The 19,624-nt window shown below is 39.1% G+C and overlaps 1 protein-coding gene across 1 annotated transcript in view; it reads right to left on the bottom strand.

The window, feature by feature from the left end:
* Window positions 1–19,624, bottom strand: part of LOC149532224 (ARM repeat superfamily protein) — a 298,977-nt gene that overhangs the window by 76,452 nt on the left and 202,901 nt on the right. Inside the window, exons 17-21 of the mRNA XM_089808702.1 lie at window positions 10,623–10,718; window positions 10,400–10,494; window positions 10,212–10,275; window positions 9,999–10,080; window positions 9,814–9,887 (exon numbers count right to left, since the gene is read on the bottom strand). Of these exons, the coding sequence (XP_089664828.1) occupies window positions 9,814–9,887; window positions 9,999–10,080; window positions 10,212–10,275; window positions 10,400–10,494; window positions 10,623–10,718 (411 nt within the window). The remainder of the gene's footprint in view (window positions 1–9,813; window positions 9,888–9,998; window positions 10,081–10,211; window positions 10,276–10,399; window positions 10,495–10,622; window positions 10,719–19,624) is intronic.

Here is a 19,624-nt window from a genome sequence, read left to right as displayed (position 1 = left end):
GGTTCGTTCATGAAACACTGGGTTCTTGGCAAGTTTGAGTACGCCCTGATTGTCTGAAAACAAAGAAGTCGGACCTGCTTGAGGAATATGCACATCTGCAAGCATCAGCCAGATGCCAAACTGCTTCACAAGCTGCCTTGACAGCTCCTCTATATTCTGCTTCTGTAGAGGAGAGTGCATGTGCCTGTTGCTTCTTATTGGTCCAAGTAACTGTTGCAGATCCGATACTAAACACAGCCAGAAGTAGATTTCCTATCATCAACTAAGTTGAAGGGTAGTACTCCTTGTGTAAAGAAGACCATAATCTGAAGTACCATGTACATAGCGTAACACGTTTCGCTGCAATCCAATGATCAGTCTTGGGGTTTGTCATGAACCGTGAGATGTAGCTGACTACAAAACTGAGATCAAGTCTAGTAGTAGTAAGGTAGATGAGACTACCTATTAGCTGCCTGAAGAGTGTTTCATCTACAGGAGGAGAAACAAATTGTGCGGACAATTTCAGACCAGTCTCCATAGGAGTGGAGGCAGATTTGCAATCCTGCATTCGAAACCTATCAAGCAAACTTCTAGCATACTTGGACTGAGACAAAAAAATACTATTGTCAGTCTGCCAAACCTCAATACCTAAACAATAATGAAGCAATCTGAGATTTGTCATATCAAAATTTCTGCATAGATCCTATTTGATTTCTGAAATCAAATGTTCTGAATTTCCATTAATGATCAAATCATCCACATAGACAACAAGAAAAAGAATATCATTACCAAAGTGTTTAATATACAGATTACTATCTGACGAACTACGCTGAAATCCTTGAGCAACCAAGTAATGATCCATTTTTATATACCAAGCCCTAGGGGCCTATTTAAGACCATAGAGGGCCTTCTGGACTCTACATACTTTGTGTTCTAAACCGGCAACCTTAAAACCTAGGGGCTACATCATGTAGACTTCTTCCTCTAATTCACAATTGAGAAAGGCGCTCTTCACATCCATCTGATGAACTTTCCAACCATACTGAGCTGCAATTGCAAGAAGAATGCGAATAGTGCTCATCTTGGCTGTCGGTGCAAATGTCTCCTCATAATCAATGCCTTTGCGCTAGGTGAATCCTCGAGAACAAGTTTGGCTTTGTATTTGTCCAAGGTACCATCTGCATGGTACTTGACCTTATAGACCCATTTACAGCTAATGGGTTTCTTCCCAAGAGGGAGATCTGAAAGAACCCAAGTGTGGTTCTTTTGAAGACTCTGAAGCTCAGCATCCATTGCTTGTTCCCATTCTGGAATTCCTTTGGCCTTTGCATATATCTGGGGCTCAGGGATACTGTGGATGTTGGCCATAAGAGCTATATTAATTGTGTTGTGCTGAAGACTCTTATTTCTGGAGGTTCTACCCTCAATGAGTTCATCAGGACGAAGATCACTAATCGTTTGAGCCCACCATTTTGGCCGAAGAGTCAAGGAGCCAATATCAAATGCTGTCAGAATAGCTGGATGAGAAGCAGGAGCAGGAGTTGTATTATCTGGAAGTGACTAAGGTGGTGTATCAGTAGCATTAGATGACTCATATAAAATAGAAGAACCCAAGTCAGAGATTGCTAAAGATTGAATCTCGGAATGTGGTGGGGAGTCAAAGAGCGGAAACAGTCCAAATTCCTCATCAAACACAACATCACGACTGAAGATTAAACAATCAGTATTTACATCAATCAGTCTGTAGGCCTTATGTGTGTGACTGTATCCTGTAAACATAAGTTTCTGGCTTTTGGAATCCAACTTAGTGCGTTTGGCATTAGGAATCCATACATATGCTAGAGAGCCAAAAACTTTCAAATGGTTGATCCTAGGTTTGCGACCAAACCAGGCTTCCTCAGGAGTCTTATGATTAACTGCAAGGGTGGGTGACTGGTTAAGAAGGCAGACAGTTGTAGATATTGCTTCTGCCCAATATTTTATGGGAACATTTCTATGTTCTAGCATAGCCCTAGCCATTTCTGTGATGGTATGGTCTCGATGATCTACAACACCATTTTGTTGAGGGGTGTGAGGTGTGGTAAACTGACGTCTAATGCCATGAGTAGTACAGAAGGCAGAGAAAGAAGAAGAACAGAATTCCCCCCCATTATCGGTCCTAAGAGTACGGATGGAGGAACCAGACTCTTTTTCTACTAGAGCTTTAAACTGCTGAAATACAAGAAAGGCATCTGATTTTTGCTTAAGAAAATATACTCACATTTTGAGACTGAAATCATCCACAAAGAGCAAAAAATACTTGTTCCCAGTAATAGAAGGAGTATTCATAGGACCACATACATCAGCATGGACTAGCTGGAGTACTTTGTATGCCTGCCATGATTCACCGTTCTTAAATGGTGTCCTATGTTGCTTCCCTGCTTGGCAAGCTCCGCAAACACGATGGTTCTGGGTTTGAATATTAGGTAGGCCATGGACTAAATTATCCCGAGTAAGTTGTGCTAGATATTGAATGTTCAGATGACCGTATCGCTGATGCCAGAGACTGCTGAGAGCGGATGATTTGGCAATGAAGGCATGCTCAAGGGAATCACTTGAATCTACAAGCCTATAAATACCATGATCCTCAAGACCGAAAGCAAGGGTAGTGCGAGAAGCACGATCAATAATCGAACATTTATTTCCATTGAAAATGACATCCAACTAAGGAGAGTGCTTCATAATCTGACTAACAGACAGAAGATTATGTTTCATGCCGGGAACATAACATACATTGAGAAACATGAGTTTTCTTCCTCCAGACTGAATCTGAACATTGCCCTTGCCGACAATATTGTATTCTTTGCCGCTTCCAAAGATTACTAAGTCAGAATAGGGAGTGAATTCAACAAACCAATCACGCCTATGAGTGAAATGTCGGGACGCACCAGAATCGATGTACCCGGCAGAAGATTTTACATGATTTGCAAGTATGCTGGCCATAAAGGCATGGTAGATAGATTCTTTCTGCTTTGATTGTTGGGCAGCATTGGCTTGTTGTTTAATTGAGTCTGATTTTTGATGCTGCTGATACAGATGCTTATAATATGTGAATATTTCAAATGGCACAAACTTCGAGGTGAAAAAATGAAAGACCCAAGAAAAATTGGAGTACTCAGAAAAGAGCTCGGAAAACCCAAAAATAAAATGTTGTCGGAATCTGAATCCACTGGCTTGAAAATCGAGGCACAAAAAACGAGGCACCCACAAAAATCTGATGAAGACCCATTTGAGATTTCAAAAAACCCACCAAGAATATGTGATCAAAAAAATTTTCCAAAGTCAAAAAACTAGGGTTTCGAGCAGAATAACAGTTGGCGGCCAAAGAGGTCAAAAAAGGCAGAAAAATGATGTTTGCAGGTAAAACAACAAAACCCAGCAGCTGAAACGCAAGCAGAATATCCAATAGGGATAAACAGACCCGTTTTTGAAAATAAAAACCAAAAAATCCCACTTTTTGAGATCTAGGTGTGAACAGATTTGAAAAAATGACCTTCAGATTTTATAGACTAAGCCATGGGTTTCCAAGAAAAAAAATTGGTAGAAAACAAATCCATGATTTTCCAAGAACACCAGTGGCTGAAGACACAATTTTTCAATCGATTTGCACAAAGGGTTTAAACCCTAGCTTTGATACCATGTTACAAATGTAAATGGCGGAATACTTGAATGAATTAATCAAAGATCAAACTGATCTATATATACAATGAGGAGAGTTGAATAGAATAGAAACATTCTATTCTAGACTACACCTAAATATTAGAAACATTCTAATATTTACAGAGATATAATAAGATACAATAGTGAGCATTAAAAGGAAACATGAAGGTTATTTTAATTATATATATATATATATATATAGTATTAAAAAAAATTAATTCATAACATATCATACCTTGTATCTTTGAATTATAATGTCCCATGGAATGAGTGTTAGAATGAAAATATACCTCACTGCCCACCTTTAAACATCGGTCCTTGATGCCCCTAATATCTTCGCATTATGCTTAGTCAATGTGTTATGTAGATGACAGATACGTACATCTTTCTTCTGCTCACTAAAATCTCCATTGTGATAGATAATATTATAACTATTTCAAATCCAAGCCTATTTAATTCAATACCTATCATATACAGATTGCTCACAATTGCTATGACTTGGCATAGCAAATAACATCCTAAACGAGTATCAAGTCTTCCTCTAGATTTCTTCTTCTATAAAGCACTTCATATAACAAAAATCACCCAATGGAATATATAATGCCCACTTGTCTCTTTCACATTTGGCAGTAATCTTAATATGATGCATGTGCCCGTTTATAACTTCAGATCACCTATTCCATTTTTTATTTATATATTGTTTTGTACACTTAAATATTTTGTAGGTATCGTCTTTATGTTTACAGTGATTGGAGATGATTTTCTCTGCATGTATCCTTGATCCACCTCTTCTATGCCTACGAGATTCAGTCTTGGCGTGCATTGTTTTCAACTTTCTCATTATGAAAATTCATATCTTCATTGTACATACGGTCTGAAAGACCTTAGATTTCTCACTGAAAATCTTGAGCAGATTGCCAGCCATTTGTCTTACAGTCGGCGAGCAATCCCTTTGCATTATGATCAAAATCTTTATGAGCCCACTGGATTGCATGACAACATTTCGGGCTGTCTGATCAGCCAAGAGGCAGCAAATGCTCCAGTGAACAATAATAACACAGTATTCTGTAGCGGCAGCATAATCTTAAGTATTTTCTACACAATTTTCTGCAAGCACAACAGCTGGTCCAGATCCAAGTCCAGTCCTTTAGATATTCATCTTACAGAGACTCATTATGCATACAAAATTTTCTCACCCTGATTTAAATTTTTCATCTGTGGGATAAACATTTGAGAGAATTTGCTTGTGTATTTATCATCACAAAGTAAAGGTTTAGAAAAATACGAGGTTGTATCCCAGTCAGAAGTCTGTTTTACTGTTCTTATCAGATTTTGCCAATCAACTCTTCTGATATTTACTAAAATCTCTTATTCCAGGAGATCGTATCTGTTCTGATACCATGTTAGTTTTCTTGGAGAATGTAAATGTACTAAGACTGTTTGTAATCTGTGTCTTCCAAATTACATTATCAAGACGTATGTATATGATATATAATAGGCATGTCTCCATTGAGACATGTCTCTTCAACTCTCATTAGTTATCGATAACATATGTTTACTTTGATTAAGAATGTGATAATAACTCTTTTCTATATATATATATATATATATATATATTCAATAAGTTTTATCCAAAAGAAGCTACAAAACATTAACAAATAGAAAGAATACATTTTGGAATTTTAACTACGACAATTAACGCCAATACATAGAAATTTTCAAACTTTATTTACTTGAAAATAATAGATAATACTAGCATAGCAGGTCTTGCACAATTCTAGGTCTGTTGTACAGCAATAATTAAATGTAATAATGTCTTGGAAACCACAATTGATCCCCTCACAAGATACTAGCTGCTAGTACTCATTTAACTTCAATTATAACACTAGAAACTCCTGCTGAATACTGTTGTCCCAAACCTGGAGAATATTTTAAAGCAACTACTGGCTGCACAGCTAGGGTCTATGTAGTTCTCTTCACCAAAGGTTCAGAACTTGTCCTGACTGTAATGATATCACTAACTTCAGCTCTGATCTGATGATTTTAATGGATAAATCTGCTGCTTCTACTAACATCCAAGTCCAGTGCTGGAAGAATAAATTAAGTGCTCTACTGAACTTTGAAGCCTAGGTCTGATGTACTATATATGGATTCTGCTCACACAAGTCCAATATGATGATTTATCTACTCAAAATTGATGCCTTCTTCTCTTTCCCTAAACTAGTATATGTTATAACTCAATCCACAAGGGGCGGGATTTTGTCCACCACCTAATTTCTGCAAGAGGCTACATTCTTAAAGAGCAGGATTAACTCACAGCTAGAGCTCCAAAGCAAAAAAAAAGCATCCCTAAACCTTTTATTTAATTTAATTTTTTCACTTTATGTGTGCTGCCATAAAAATATTTAAGAAATAAAAAATAACAAAATTTAAAATTAATTTTTAATTTTTTTTTTTTAAAAAGAGGAGTCCTAAGCTCGGGACTCGGCGAATCCGGAGAGTCTCTGGACTCTGCGAGTCCACATGGACTCTGCCAAGACTCTGTCGAGTCCGAGTCTAGAGGCAATTTACCTCGGAATGTGGACTCTGCCTCGGACTCGCAGAGTCCCGTAACTATGGTAGAGACTTAATGGAAGCATGAAGTATGATGGCATAGTAGTTATGGAATGATTGCTGGTAATGTTCACTGCTTTGTGACTCTTCTTTATGCATGGTTTATAAGTAAGTTTTAATCTTTAATCAGAACTTATCAAATCTTCAATCAATTCTTATGTCCCAAGTTGGGGACATTACAATGGAGGTTGATGTAAATGACCAAGTCCTTGTTCCAAATTCTTATCAACAATATACAGCAATACCCATCACAGATCAGTCAAGTTCTAGTACAGCAGCAGATGCCTCAATAGTACTTAAAATAGCCAAAAAGAACAAGTTGGCTTATTTAGAGTGAGCCATCCACTTAGAATTTTTCAAGTTATGTTGCATTCATGTCTCCCATCATTAATGAAGAACCCTCAAATTTTAATGAGGCAAACTCAGCTGAAACACCTACATGCCATAGCAGAGCAGTATAACTCCCTTATTCTTCATGATCTTTGCAAAGTTTGTGCCAAAATGAAATGGGAAGTCACTGATAGTACAAAAAGAAGCATGCATTAAACGGAAGTAACAGAATTCAAAGCCAGGCTTTTTGCATAAAGCTTCTTTTTAAAAGAATTTTTTTTTTCAAGGCAATAATGTCTCTGACTCTCTTGTATATCATTTTGATTAGTCTCGACCCTCCTATCAAATGGATGTAAAAATAGGTTTTGTAAATAATAACATAGTGGAAGAAGTATACAAAAATAAGCCTAGAGGATTTGAAGTGGATGGGAGTGAAACCCATATGTGCAATGGATTGAAGCAAGCACCTCATGCTTGTTACCCATAGATCTTAAATTTAGACTTCAGCAAAAAAATTCTAGATCCTAATTTTTATAAAAATATATCTATTTGATAAAACAAAATTGTCAGTTTTAGTCATGTGGATAACATTTGTCTTACAAGAAGTAGTGAGAAGTTCATAGAATGGTGCAAGAGCGAGTAGGAATCTAAATTTGATATAAAGGATAGCAACTTTGTAAACTATTTCTTGGGCCTTGAAGTGTGACAAGGTTTTGTTTAAACTTGGAGTCAGGTATGATATCCTGGATCAATAGGAAAGCAGTAGTATTCAGTATGGTCAAGGCAGAGTTCCTTGAAGCTTCTTCTATTAGTTGCAAGGTGTAATAACCCCAATAGGTTATTACTTCTTCAAACACCAAAAATCTTTATACTTCAGTTGTTTGACATTTCGTCAAACACTTTGCAAGCAAGCTCTGATACCACTGTAATAACCCACCTCTAATCTGCCCTCAAAAAAATGCTGATGAAAGCTCAAGGAATTTCATCAAACAATTCACATGCAAGCGAAGTATGACTGATATAGCATTTCAGCTAGCTTCAAATGACTTTTTCTTCAATTTGCATCAATGAAAATCTTGTGCTAGAAGACTACAATGGACTACACAATGACCTAACATGAGTGTGCTACTAATTTTGACAATATTCAGTGCATATATATGATCTAAGCATGAGAAATGAACACCTATAGCCAACTGGCATTTCTACAAACAGTTGTTATGCAAACTAACTAGCTGATAAATAATAATATTGTATTGCTCAAATGACACCAACAACTATTATCTCCTTAATTGCAATGAAATTTCCAATGCTAATGAAATATGGCCAAGACTTTTTGGCATTTACATGGATTACAAAAAATGATAATGCTGGTATAATGCACACCTATAGCTGAAACTTATCACACCTAAAAAAAGCAATACTAACAAAGGAACCTAGTTGTAGATGGCTATAATAATTTTCTTCAATGTTGCCCCTTCTGCTTTGCTTTTTTCCGATCTGCTTTTTCCACTTGCTTTTTCGATTCTACTTTTTCGGCCTTGCTTTTTTGGACTGCTGTTTCAGCCTTCTTTTTTCGGTTCTGCTTTTTCGGCCTGCTTTTTCAATTCTACTTTTTCGGCCTGCTTTTTCGATTCTGCTTTTTCGGCCTGCTTTTTCGGTTTTTCTTTTCGGATTGCTTTTTTCAGCCTGCTTTTTCGGTTCCACTCTTCGGAGTGCTTTTTTCAGCCTGCTTTTTCGGTTCCGCTTTTCCGGACTACTTTTTCGTATCTGCTTTTTCGGACTGCTACCATGTTGAATCTCAAGACCATATCTTTCAATGGCGTCAAGATTTCCAGCTTGAAGGGATTTCGTCCTTCAAACTATTGAGACATAATCTTCAGAAAATTTTCCAATTTCTTTGATATTTCCAAACATGCTTAAAAAAAGCTCTTCTATTTCTTTTATAGTGTTCTCACAAGAGCTCCTTCCTTCGTTTTCTCAATGTGGGATAAAAGTTAAAACATAACTCCCTTTATGTAACTTATGTCTCCAATGTGTTATAAAATAAAGGGGGCTCTTTTTAATTTAAATATTTTCCACAAACTATAGTCTATGCATTAATAAAGTTAAATATTTAAATTTAACTTTATAAAATAGTTTTATCAATGCATAACAAATCTTATCAATGATAAACAAGTCTTCTTCTTGATTTTAAACAATTACCATCGACATACTGCTGCCCCTGGATGTCCGACCATGTCCAAGATGACTTACTATAAATAGTAAGTATGCCCAAAATTGCCTCAAAACCCCTCAAAAAGACCTGCAACTGAAACTATCTAGGCCAAATGGCCTCTAAGTCCCTTTAATGTCCTGTTTAGCCTACGGGACCGTGGGGAAATAGGCTAATGACAACATCATGCTATGAATGCTAAAAAGGGGACATTACACAAGGCTCTCTCACTTCACAAGTAGATAGAAGAAATCCCTAATAAGTGTTAGAGCCAACTATAGTATACTGCGACAACTAGATTACATCAAGCTCTCTAAGAATCCAATATGTTATGATCACTTCAAGCGTATTGATATTCATTATCATTTCCTCAAAAATTCAGTTCAAAAGGGGATCATACTTCTCCAGTGTCTATCCTCAAATAAGCAACTTGTAGACATCATGACAGTGCTGGTCAAATCAAAACTTTTGAGTAGTGTACGTTGGTGGAGAACAGCTTTAATGTAAACAGAGTGTTATTTTTCTATTGCACAATAGCGGTTAGTCTTACAGTTGGCAATACAATCATCCCATTATTAGTGAATTCAACTGTAGTAGATGGACATTTTTATTTAGTGTTAACATTCCTAAATATGAGATTATATCTAGTGTTTGCTTTCCTAAATTTAAGGACAGGTGTAAAGTCAACTACTTGGCATTCTTTGTTTCAGCTACCTTAATCATTGGTTTCTGTAATTGCAGCAGATTTGTTTTACAAGTTCATTTACTCCGAAGTTGGCAGCTTTGATTGACATTTCAGTTTGCTGAGTAGGTTGTTTAAGCCTTAAGGAGTGCAAACTCTATTTACCATGATCTGAATTTTTACAGCAATATTATCTATTAAGTATTTCCACTTCATCAGAAGCATAATTTCAGATTTCACTGTAAAAATATGTCTACTATGAATTAGACAAATTCTGCAAGTGATTTAGACTCCAAACCTTATCACCGTCCTTCAAAAGTCGCAATGCACAGTCTGTCAACAGGGATATAGGCACCAAATTGATGGTTGAACCTGAAAAAAGCCATTAAAGGGCCATCATTTCTACATTTGACTATTAAATATACAAGCTTTCTGCATCTAGATGAAATAATTTTATAATCTAGCATCTCCAAATTGGCATACATATATCTGAATCCATGCTTGCCGCATGGTGGCGTAATGAATCACAAATATTTGCCAATGCCCATGTTGCTGTGATTCTAACCTGTATCAAACAAAATAATTCAGAGATCAAAGAAGAAAATGATAGTAAGCCTTGGACTCGAATTCTTTCAAATATAATACTACCAATAATGTAGAAAATTGCAACTCTGTAGCCTATTCAACAAATCTTACTGATACTGAAGCATCATGTGTATTAGATACAATGACATTCACAAGCTCTCCCAGTCTCGTATTACTGCAAATCAGATGCGAAAAATGGACATGGCGAGTTGAATTTTATTTATTGGATATGAATTGGTTTATCTGAATCCAGAAAATAAAATGAGTTCCATGGCATGCACTTTTGTGTTAAGAACAACCTTGTAGAAATTTGTGGAAAGCTTGCTATCACACCAATTGCCCTGCATGCAGCTGACCTGACAGAAGGTACCTCATCCTTTGATGCTGCACTCACCTGAATACAGAATTGATGCACCAGATGATAAGAGGATGGGCTTGCAAAATGGTAAAAAATTAGTGAATTAAGAAAAAAGGAAAAACAATTTAAAATTAAAAAATTTCCCACATAAATAATAAGCTTACGATGGAAGAAATAATGAAATTTTGTTTGCTATCAGGAAGACCAGAGAAGACTGAAGATGTTGAACCAGCAAAACATGTAAGAGCAGCTGCTCGAACCTGCAGATCAAAATTCAATAGATCATTAAAATGAAAATTAAAGGCTTAAAACAAATATTTTAGGTTAGTTGTGTCTGTCTTCTGCCGACCATAATGATTTAAAACACCATCAACACCAAGTTTTAATCCATTCTAACTTTGCCAAGAACTTGTACTGCAGCCTCTCATAAATAGCAATCTTGCCCATTTTTTATGCCAATATCATAGTCCAATCATTTTCATAAGTGCAAATTCTGAAGCAAATTTAGAATTTGCACACAACATTATTATAATTTATTCTTCTGGTCCTATTTACAATTTACAATCCAGATGTCATGTTTATAACCATATCATAATAACTATGACTATGTAACCCGGAGACGCATTCCCCACAACATTGGGGCTGTCCCCACTGAAAATGTCCCCCAAAATCTGCAAAAATAGGATACATCCTGACGAGATTTGAGGAAACACAAGAAATAAAAGGGGAGGCCTGGACGTTCTCTGACCCTCCTGGAGATGGCTAGCAATCCCCTATAACTCAACAAAAGTATGTTTCATTAAAGAAAAACACCAAAAGCTGAAAATAATCTAAGATTTATATAATGCCAACAAGCCTCCAAATTTGAGGGTGTCACAATGTTTTGTCATGTCCCCGACATGATCACCTTGAGGATCATTAGAAAATCATCTTACTTGTAAGGCTTCACAATTTCCTACAAATAGAGAATGAAGGATATGTATATGTATATACTATGTTGTCAGTTAGGATTCCGGTATAGATGCAGGTTCAAGATTTGGGTTTGAAATTCATTCAAAAGTTTTTGGGGACAGGCTCAGATTCATTTTGGGTTCATAGATACAAAAACATATGTATTTTTTAAATATTTATTTGTGTGTGTATATATGCAGCAACAAGTAAGTCCATACATCACTTTGCTAATAGCAAAGCAACATAGCAAGATAGACCACCATATTTATGTTTCAGTTCTATAGGATATCAATTGCATCATTTAGCCGTACATACAACATGATACACTTGGTTGGTCACATGCATGAAAGATATTTCTATATCAAGGGGGCAATTTGAGAATAAGTAATAGTCAAAAGATAAGTGTCGTTATCTGATTTTTTCTTTTGTATTGGTTAGAGAATTTCTAACCAGGCTAGATCAAAAGTTGAGATTCGAATTTTAAACCCTACATTCAAAAATATCATATATTTTTTAAAGAAATTCCTCTTTAATCGTCAATTTGGATGTCACCTATTGTCAATTTGGGTTTCCTCTATAAGCAAGTTTTCATTTTCATTCACAAATGCATAAATGACATATTAACCATCTTTTTGGGGTCTTTTTAGTGGTCATTTTTAGGCTTGGGAGGATCCAATAACCAAATTGAGCAAAAAAAACACTTTAAAAAAGTCATAAAAAATGTTTTCAGACCAAATTCAGCTTAGGTTCGGCAATTGGGCAGAAAATTCTTCAAAATTCGCTGCAAATTCTGCCCAAGTTCCTCCGACAGAATTTGCAGCAAATTCGTAGCTCTGCAGGCGAATTTGGGGAGAATTTGACAAGAACCAAACTTTGCATTGTTAGCCGACTGGATGGTTCCGGTGGTATTTTGTATTGTGTAGCCGACGGTCTGGCGGTGTTTCTGTAGCCGACGGTCCGGCGGTGTTTCTGTAGCCGATGGTCCGGCAGTGTTTCTGTAGCCGACGGTCCCGCGATGTTTCTATATCCGACGGTCCCGCAGTGTTTCTGTATTTTGTAGCGGACAGTCCGGCGGTAAATAGTTTGTAGCGGATAAAATAATTGTGGCCGACGGACTCCTTCGGGAAGGTTCAGCGGTAGTATTTATATCCCGTCTGGGATCATTGTAAATTAATCATTGATCTACTATTGCGAATATAATTCTGCTGTTCATGTTCTAGTGTCTGTATGCGTTCATTTACTTTACCTGTACAGTAAACATTTGGCGCCGTTGCCTTATGAATCTGGAAGGTGGGAGGAATGAAGATTAATGCCAAATCAGCTTAACAAGGATCGGAATAAGGCAAAGGAAAAAGATGGAATCCGTATTGCGCAAGAGAATTTAATTCTAGCACAGCAAGATGAACGTCGACGGAGATTCCAGAAGATTGCCGACGGAAACCAAAGTGCGGAGGAATTGTTCGAGGAGACTCGGCAATGGGTGGAATTGGTGGAAGAAGCACGGGAGGAGTTCTTGAATTTGTGTTCGCCGAGGGAAGAAAATTCAGATGGGAGAGCATCAACTCGCACGGCTCGCAGTGCCGACGGAGCACGAGCGTGGAGTGACCTCTTTGTCCAGGATAGACTTCCGTGGGAAACAATTTCAGAGGATCCTCCGTCTACACCAAGGGTTGCAGCTGTCGACACCGCCAGTGTGGGAGTGCAGACCGCCGGTGTGGGAGTTCATATTGTCGGTGTGGGAGTGCCGACCGCCGGTGTGGGAGTGCAGACCGCCGATGTGGGAGTCCAGACCGTCGGTGTGGGAGTGCCGACCACTGTAGGAGTGCAGACCTCCGGAGTTATGGTGGGACCTAAAGAAAAATTACCGAAATTTGAAGGCAATGGTACAGCCGACCCCCTCCGACATTGTAAGACATGTGAGACGATCTGGCGGGCAAATGGAATCACAGATGCCGACGAATGGGTCAGGCAATTTCTGGCAACCCTACAGGGTGTCGCGATTGATTGGTTTTCAGATATGGATCCGCAGAAGCTGGATACATGGGATAACATTAAAAAGGAGTTCTTGGCAGAATTTAAACTTTTGCGGGATGATAATGAAATTGTAGCGGAAATTTTCAATACCAAGCAAGGGAAGCACGACACTGTCCGTGTCTACGCCAGGAGATTGAAAGACTTAATAAACAAAATGGAAAGCAAGCCAGCGGACGGATTGCAGAAAAGGTGGTTTGTGGACGGCCTACGCTCGAAGTTGCGGAGGAAAATGAAAATTGTGCCACCGTCATCATATGTGGACGCGTATAACAGAGCACTAGACCTTGAAAGTGAGCAGAAGACAAAGAAGAAGAAAACTAGCTCCTCTGATTCTGATGACGACGAGCCTGCCGGAGATGATAGTAGCGACGACGAAGGCAGCAGCAAGAAGGTTCGTGCCCTACAGAAGGATATGGTTCGCATTGTGAAGGAATTTAAAAACATGCAGAAGGAGCCAAAAGGTAGTGAATTGTGGTGCACGGAATGTAAGACCGATGGTCATACTAAAGGATCATGTCTGAAGAACCAATTCTGTGACATCTGTCAGATCATGGGACACTCGACAAAAGACTGCCTCTTTAACATGAAAAAAAGAGGATCTTCGCAGGTGCTTCTCACACAGGAGGCCTCCCCGTCAAGTGGTAACAGAAACACGAATGTCGTCGGCGCTACATCTGGAGGATACAGGGATAATCGGCATGGACAAAATAACAACAACAATAACAATACCAATACGAGCAAAAGCCGGATTCAGTATGATGCAAATAGACGACCAATTATTCAGTGCCGAGCATGTAACTTGTGGGGACATTTTGCGCGGGAATGTCCAACAGCAAATACACCTCAATTATTATGCAGATGGTGCGGACCCGGCGATCACGAAGGTTCCAAGTGTCCAAAGGCTGGAGTAAACTTGATCACTGTTGGCACGGATGTAGAGGAGGTTCTGGCAATTACACGGAGGCAAGCGGAGGAAAAGAGAAAAGTGGGGGAAGCGCAGGTGGACATTGCAAAGGCATCATTGGTGGGGACATTTCAGTTGAAGGACATCACCGGCACCTTGGCAAGGAACTTCGCAAAACAAAACATTGTACGACAGCTCTTACAAACGGAGATACCGGTCAAGATAAGTGACCTCCTTCTCACAATGCCCCAATTACGAACGGTCATTCTAAATCATACACCGTTTTCGAAAGTAACGGAGGACATAGGAAGGGACAGTAGGGAAGTGATGACAACAGACCCGATGTTGCTCGCACTCACCTCCGGACGACATCCGACGGTCGTCGAGATGGGGATTTTGGGAAATGTTTTGACAGAGACAATTGTTGATGGAGGGTCCGGCATGAATGTCTTACTGGAGGATACTTGGAAGAAGTTGGGAAAGCCGACGCTGTGGCCACCTGCATTTCAGTTGCTCATAGCAGACCAACATGGAATCAAACCGTTGGGAATTCTGAAAGCGCAACTGGTAACAATTGGTACGCAACCATTTTTATTGGATTTTGTGGTCATTCCATTAAAAAGAAAAGGCTATGATGCTATTCTGGGATGGAATTGGTTGGTGCAAGCAAAAGTAAAACATGATTGGAAACGCAATACCCTATCAATGGAGCGCGGAGGCAAAAGATTCATAATTGACCTGCACACGCAAATGGTTGGCGAGGAGGCAGCATTGTCAGATTCTGACAATGACGGTGAGAATGATGAAGAAGGAAAGAGGAGAATGGAACCGGATGAAGGAGTATTGAGACTTGACGGAGGATCGAATGACGCCGACCTGGACTCGGTGAATGGCCTTTACCACTGGCAGATAGAAGACTACGAACTCTTTCCGAGTTGCAATATGTTAACGGTCGAAAAAGATGAGAAAAAAGAGGAAAATGAATGTCCGGAGGAATGCAGGGAAGCGGAAGAAGCAAAAGCTGCCATGGCTGAAGCTGAGGGGAAGAACATACAGTTTGAACACAAAAAAATGAAAGATCCCACTGTCCGGTACATGGTGAATAGACCGCGCGGAAAGAAAAGGTTACATCGCAGCATAAAATTAGTGGAAGGGCACCGACAGCAAGGAAATAATCCAGTTGCGCGACGACCGCAGGCATAGTGGGCCACGGGGGTGGCACAGAACAAACGTAAGGCATACGATGGTAAGAATGAAATCAAAGTGGAAAAGTTTAAGGGCAGATGGGTTGGACCATATTAGATTCGGAAGGTCGGCGACAATGGAGCGATCAGATTATCAACTTTGGACGGGCAAAAGGTACCTCCGGCAGTCAACAGATCCAAATTCAAAATATATGGTGCCAGGAAGACTCTGTCGCTGTCACAAGATGGCCAGCTAACTCCGTCGTTGTTGCAAAATGGCGACGCCTGGACGCAAAATGGAGGTACCTCTGTTATTTGATTTCTTTTTTTTCTTTTTTTTCTTTTTTTTAAAAATTGAAAAAAAAAAAAAAAAAAAAAGGGCCCACGAACAGAAAGGCCCGCGGGCTGAAAAAGTCCCGCGGGCAACTGCTTGTCCGCGGGCACTGAAAGTCCCGCGGACAGGTTGGCCGCGGGCAGCTATCTACGGGCACAAATTTTTTAAATAAAAAAAGAAACTTCCTGCACCAGGCCGCGGGTAGGAGAAGAAAGGCCGCAGATAAGGAAAGATAGGCCGTGGGTAAGAAAAGTAAGGCTACGGAAAGGACGCGGGTGTAATTAAAAGATTCAGCTCCGCCAGTCAGAGTTTCTCCTCCGCCAAAAACAAGACCGCGGGCATAAAACTTGTCTTTCTCCGCCGGCAACAAGGGAAGGTCCGCGGGCAGTCTTCGCTGGTAAAAAGAAAGGCCATGGGTAAAAAACATTCCCGCTAGACTCCATTCCCTCCTCTAGCCAGACTTCCGCGGGGAAACAAAGACATAAAGAAGAGTGCTTGTTCTGCCAGAAGGAGAAGAATTTCTGTGTGCAGAGGGATTTGTGGTGGATTGTAGAGGAAGCAGTTAAAAAACAAAAAAAAAAATTAAAAAAAAAGACGACAGAATCAAGTTGTTCAGAATGAGTGACAGATGATGCCAAAGGGAAGGGGACACATCCGTGGTTGCCAAAAAGAGTGCAGAATCGGCAGATAATGACAGAAATGGTGTGTTCCGTGCATTTTTGTGTGGGTTTCGAAGTGCCCCAGGACCCCGCGGGGGCGCTGCCTCTCGACCCCGCCGGGGACGTTGCCCCCTGGACCCCCAGTCATGGCGGATATCAGTCGTGGGAGTCTGACCAGTTGAGAAGAGTTGAAGTTGCTGCAGGCATGGACTTTCTATGTACCAGAGGCAGTGGGAGCAGGTGTTGGCTGTAAGGCTGTCTTGGTGGATGCGTAGAGAGCTCGGGAGGAGTTGATCATCCAGTTGGAGGCAGTGCAACGACACTTGGCTTAGGGTACTGAGGAATTGAAAACAGAGAAAGCAGCACAGGTGGCTATCAAAGTCAGCTTGAGGAGACAGTATTCCGTTAGCAGAGGCTACAGATGTAACGGGATGAATGTGGAAGTGATGTGACAGAAGCAGATTTCTCTTGTTGTAGTCACTCTGTTAATGTATTTTGTTTGTTAATTTGTCTCAGATATTTTGTCAGTCGTCAGGAGATGACTTTTCTTTTTGGGGGGGATGGTGTTAGCCGACTGGATGGTTCCGGGGGTATTTTGTATTCTGTAGCCAAAGGTCTGGCGATGTTTCTGTAGCCGACGGTCCGGCAGTGTTTCTATAGCCGACGGTCCAGCAATGTTTCTGTAGCCGACGGTCCGGCAGTGTTTCTATAGCCGACGGTCCAGCAATGTTTCTGTAGCCGACGGTCCGGCGGTGTTTCTGTAGCCAACGGTCCGGCGGTGTTTCTGTAGCCGACAGTCCGACGGTGTTTCTATAGCCGACGGTCTGGCGGTGTTTCTGTAGGCGATGGTCCGGCGAAGTTTCTGTAGCCAACGGTTCGGCGGTGTTTCTGTTGTAAATTAATCATTGATCTACTATTGCGAATATAATTCTGTTGTTCATGTTCTAGTGTTTGTATGCGTTCATTTACTTTATCTGTACGGTAAACATGTACAGAATCAAGCCAAACTTTGAGGGTTGGTGGAGAGAATCTAGTTACTTAGTGTATATGTATATGTATATGTATATGTTTATGTATATGTATATGTCCCCTTCGAGAATTTGCCCTAGTTTATATCCTACATCACAATTGCATTAACTAGGGTATGAGAGTTGTCTTACCAAGTACAGTATTTGGCCTAATGTACTTTAAATATAAGTCTTGCAAACAGCAGGCACCATATAAATATATATACTAACTATGTCGTTACCTTATCAGTACTAAATAGATGTATAATTCAAAGATGGAGATTAGGTAACAAGAAACAATTCATATTGGGAAAAGAAATTCACTTATAGCGTCACTCTACCCTACGCACCCCATATGATTAGGGAATAGAATAATTCTTCCATATGAGTTGGGGGAAGGATTACAATAAGGAAACCCTTAACTTGATCTTAGGCCCAAGAGAAAAATCTCTTGTCCCTATTGGCCTCATGCTTCGTGAGGTGGCGTACATAGTGAGGCCTCGCCATTCCCCTTTATTATAATTGCTTCCCATCCATTTGGATTATCCTTCACAAATGGTGCATTTGAATGGTGTAGGCCATGTCCAGTCCACTGCAAGACTTATCCCTTGTTTTTGTATGATGTAGCATAGCCCATCCCACCACAAGACTTATCTATCTTGTGACCTATTAATCTAATTAAAAAAGAATATAAACACACATCATATTCTACCTAAATTGCACCTTTCATATGATTAATCATTACAAACTGATGAATATACTTTACATATAAACATATATTGCCATATAGAGCCTGATTAAAGAACCCCAATGAGTTCTAATTCTTAACCCTCAATTCTAGCCTTTTGACATTTTATCAGACAGTTGTCATGCAATGTCTAAGTTTTGATTGTTTGAATGTATATGGTTTTCTTTGTTTGTATTTAAATGATTTGGTATGTGTTTCTAGAGATCACAAACTGAATGTGTCAATTCTGAAAATGAAACCAACGTCTGCAAACATAGATTGGGGTACTTCCCAATTTCAAATGTGTTCTATACCTTCAACCACTGTCCTCTAAATGAATGTTGTTTCCTCTAAATGGCTGGCGGCTATTTGAAAATACCAAATGCAGTCAATAAAATGGCTACGATCTGCAATAAAATCAAATCCTCTGCACTTCAAACAGTTCTGAGATTAATTGGGGCTGCTAATAATAATTAAAAAAATCGAATCAATGAAAGCAATCTTGGCCTCTGAATGAAGCTAAAGGATTTGCACAATTCACTGGTATCTCGAGACCAATTCAAAGTGCTATAAAAGTGAAGAATTTACAATTCCCCAACCTGATAATATGAAACCCTTGTTTCAATTCCTTCTCCACACCAACAAAAGAAAATACACAAGTCATGAATAAATCCACCTCTCACTTAGAAGGTATTTATATGTCCCAAATACAATTAAGCCTCAAGCACCAAGCTTCAAGCTTACACTCATAAACTTTTCAAATAGGCTTTTGTAGCAATTAGATGCAGAACAAAGTAATATAAAGTCTGTTTTAATAATAACTTATATCTCCCTTTAAATTAGCACTTTACATTATACTTTATATGCACTTCAATATTTGACTTCATTATCATTAAATAATTTCCTTTTAATAATAAAGTCAAATAACATTTAATGATGTTCATTTTTTAATTACTTACTAATAAAGTATTACTTTATAAATAATTAAAATGTCATAACTCCAAGATACTCATTATTTCTCAATTACGACTAAACCTGGGATTTAACCATTGTATCCATAGTGCATCCAACTACCTCACTAAAAATAGTAAGGGTCCCTCTCTAACATCTACTAATTACCATGAATAGTAAGTCCCTGAAATTGGGTCAAGTGACAAATGAGTTAAATCATTGTGAATACCAAAAATCCAAATACACGTGCCAGATATATAGCAATTCCTCAACAATGACTTACTATATATAGTAAGAATCTAAATAATTGCTCCAGCCAATGATATTGAATCTCAACATTGCCCCCAAGCTGTTCAGGCACCCTACAAAAGATAGAAACTCTTAACTTTCCCAAAAAAAAAAACTTACTATATAT

The sequence above is a fragment of the Cupressus sempervirens genome, chromosome 11, assembly GCF_028749045.1.
Source record: "Cupressus sempervirens isolate cs-2001-9-10 chromosome 11, ASM2874904v1, whole genome shotgun sequence".
Classification (NCBI taxonomy): Eukaryota; Viridiplantae; Streptophyta; class Pinopsida; order Cupressales; family Cupressaceae; genus Cupressus; species Cupressus sempervirens.
The sequence above is the reverse complement of the archived record's forward strand: the minus strand, read 5'-3'. Positions and strand labels throughout refer to the sequence as shown.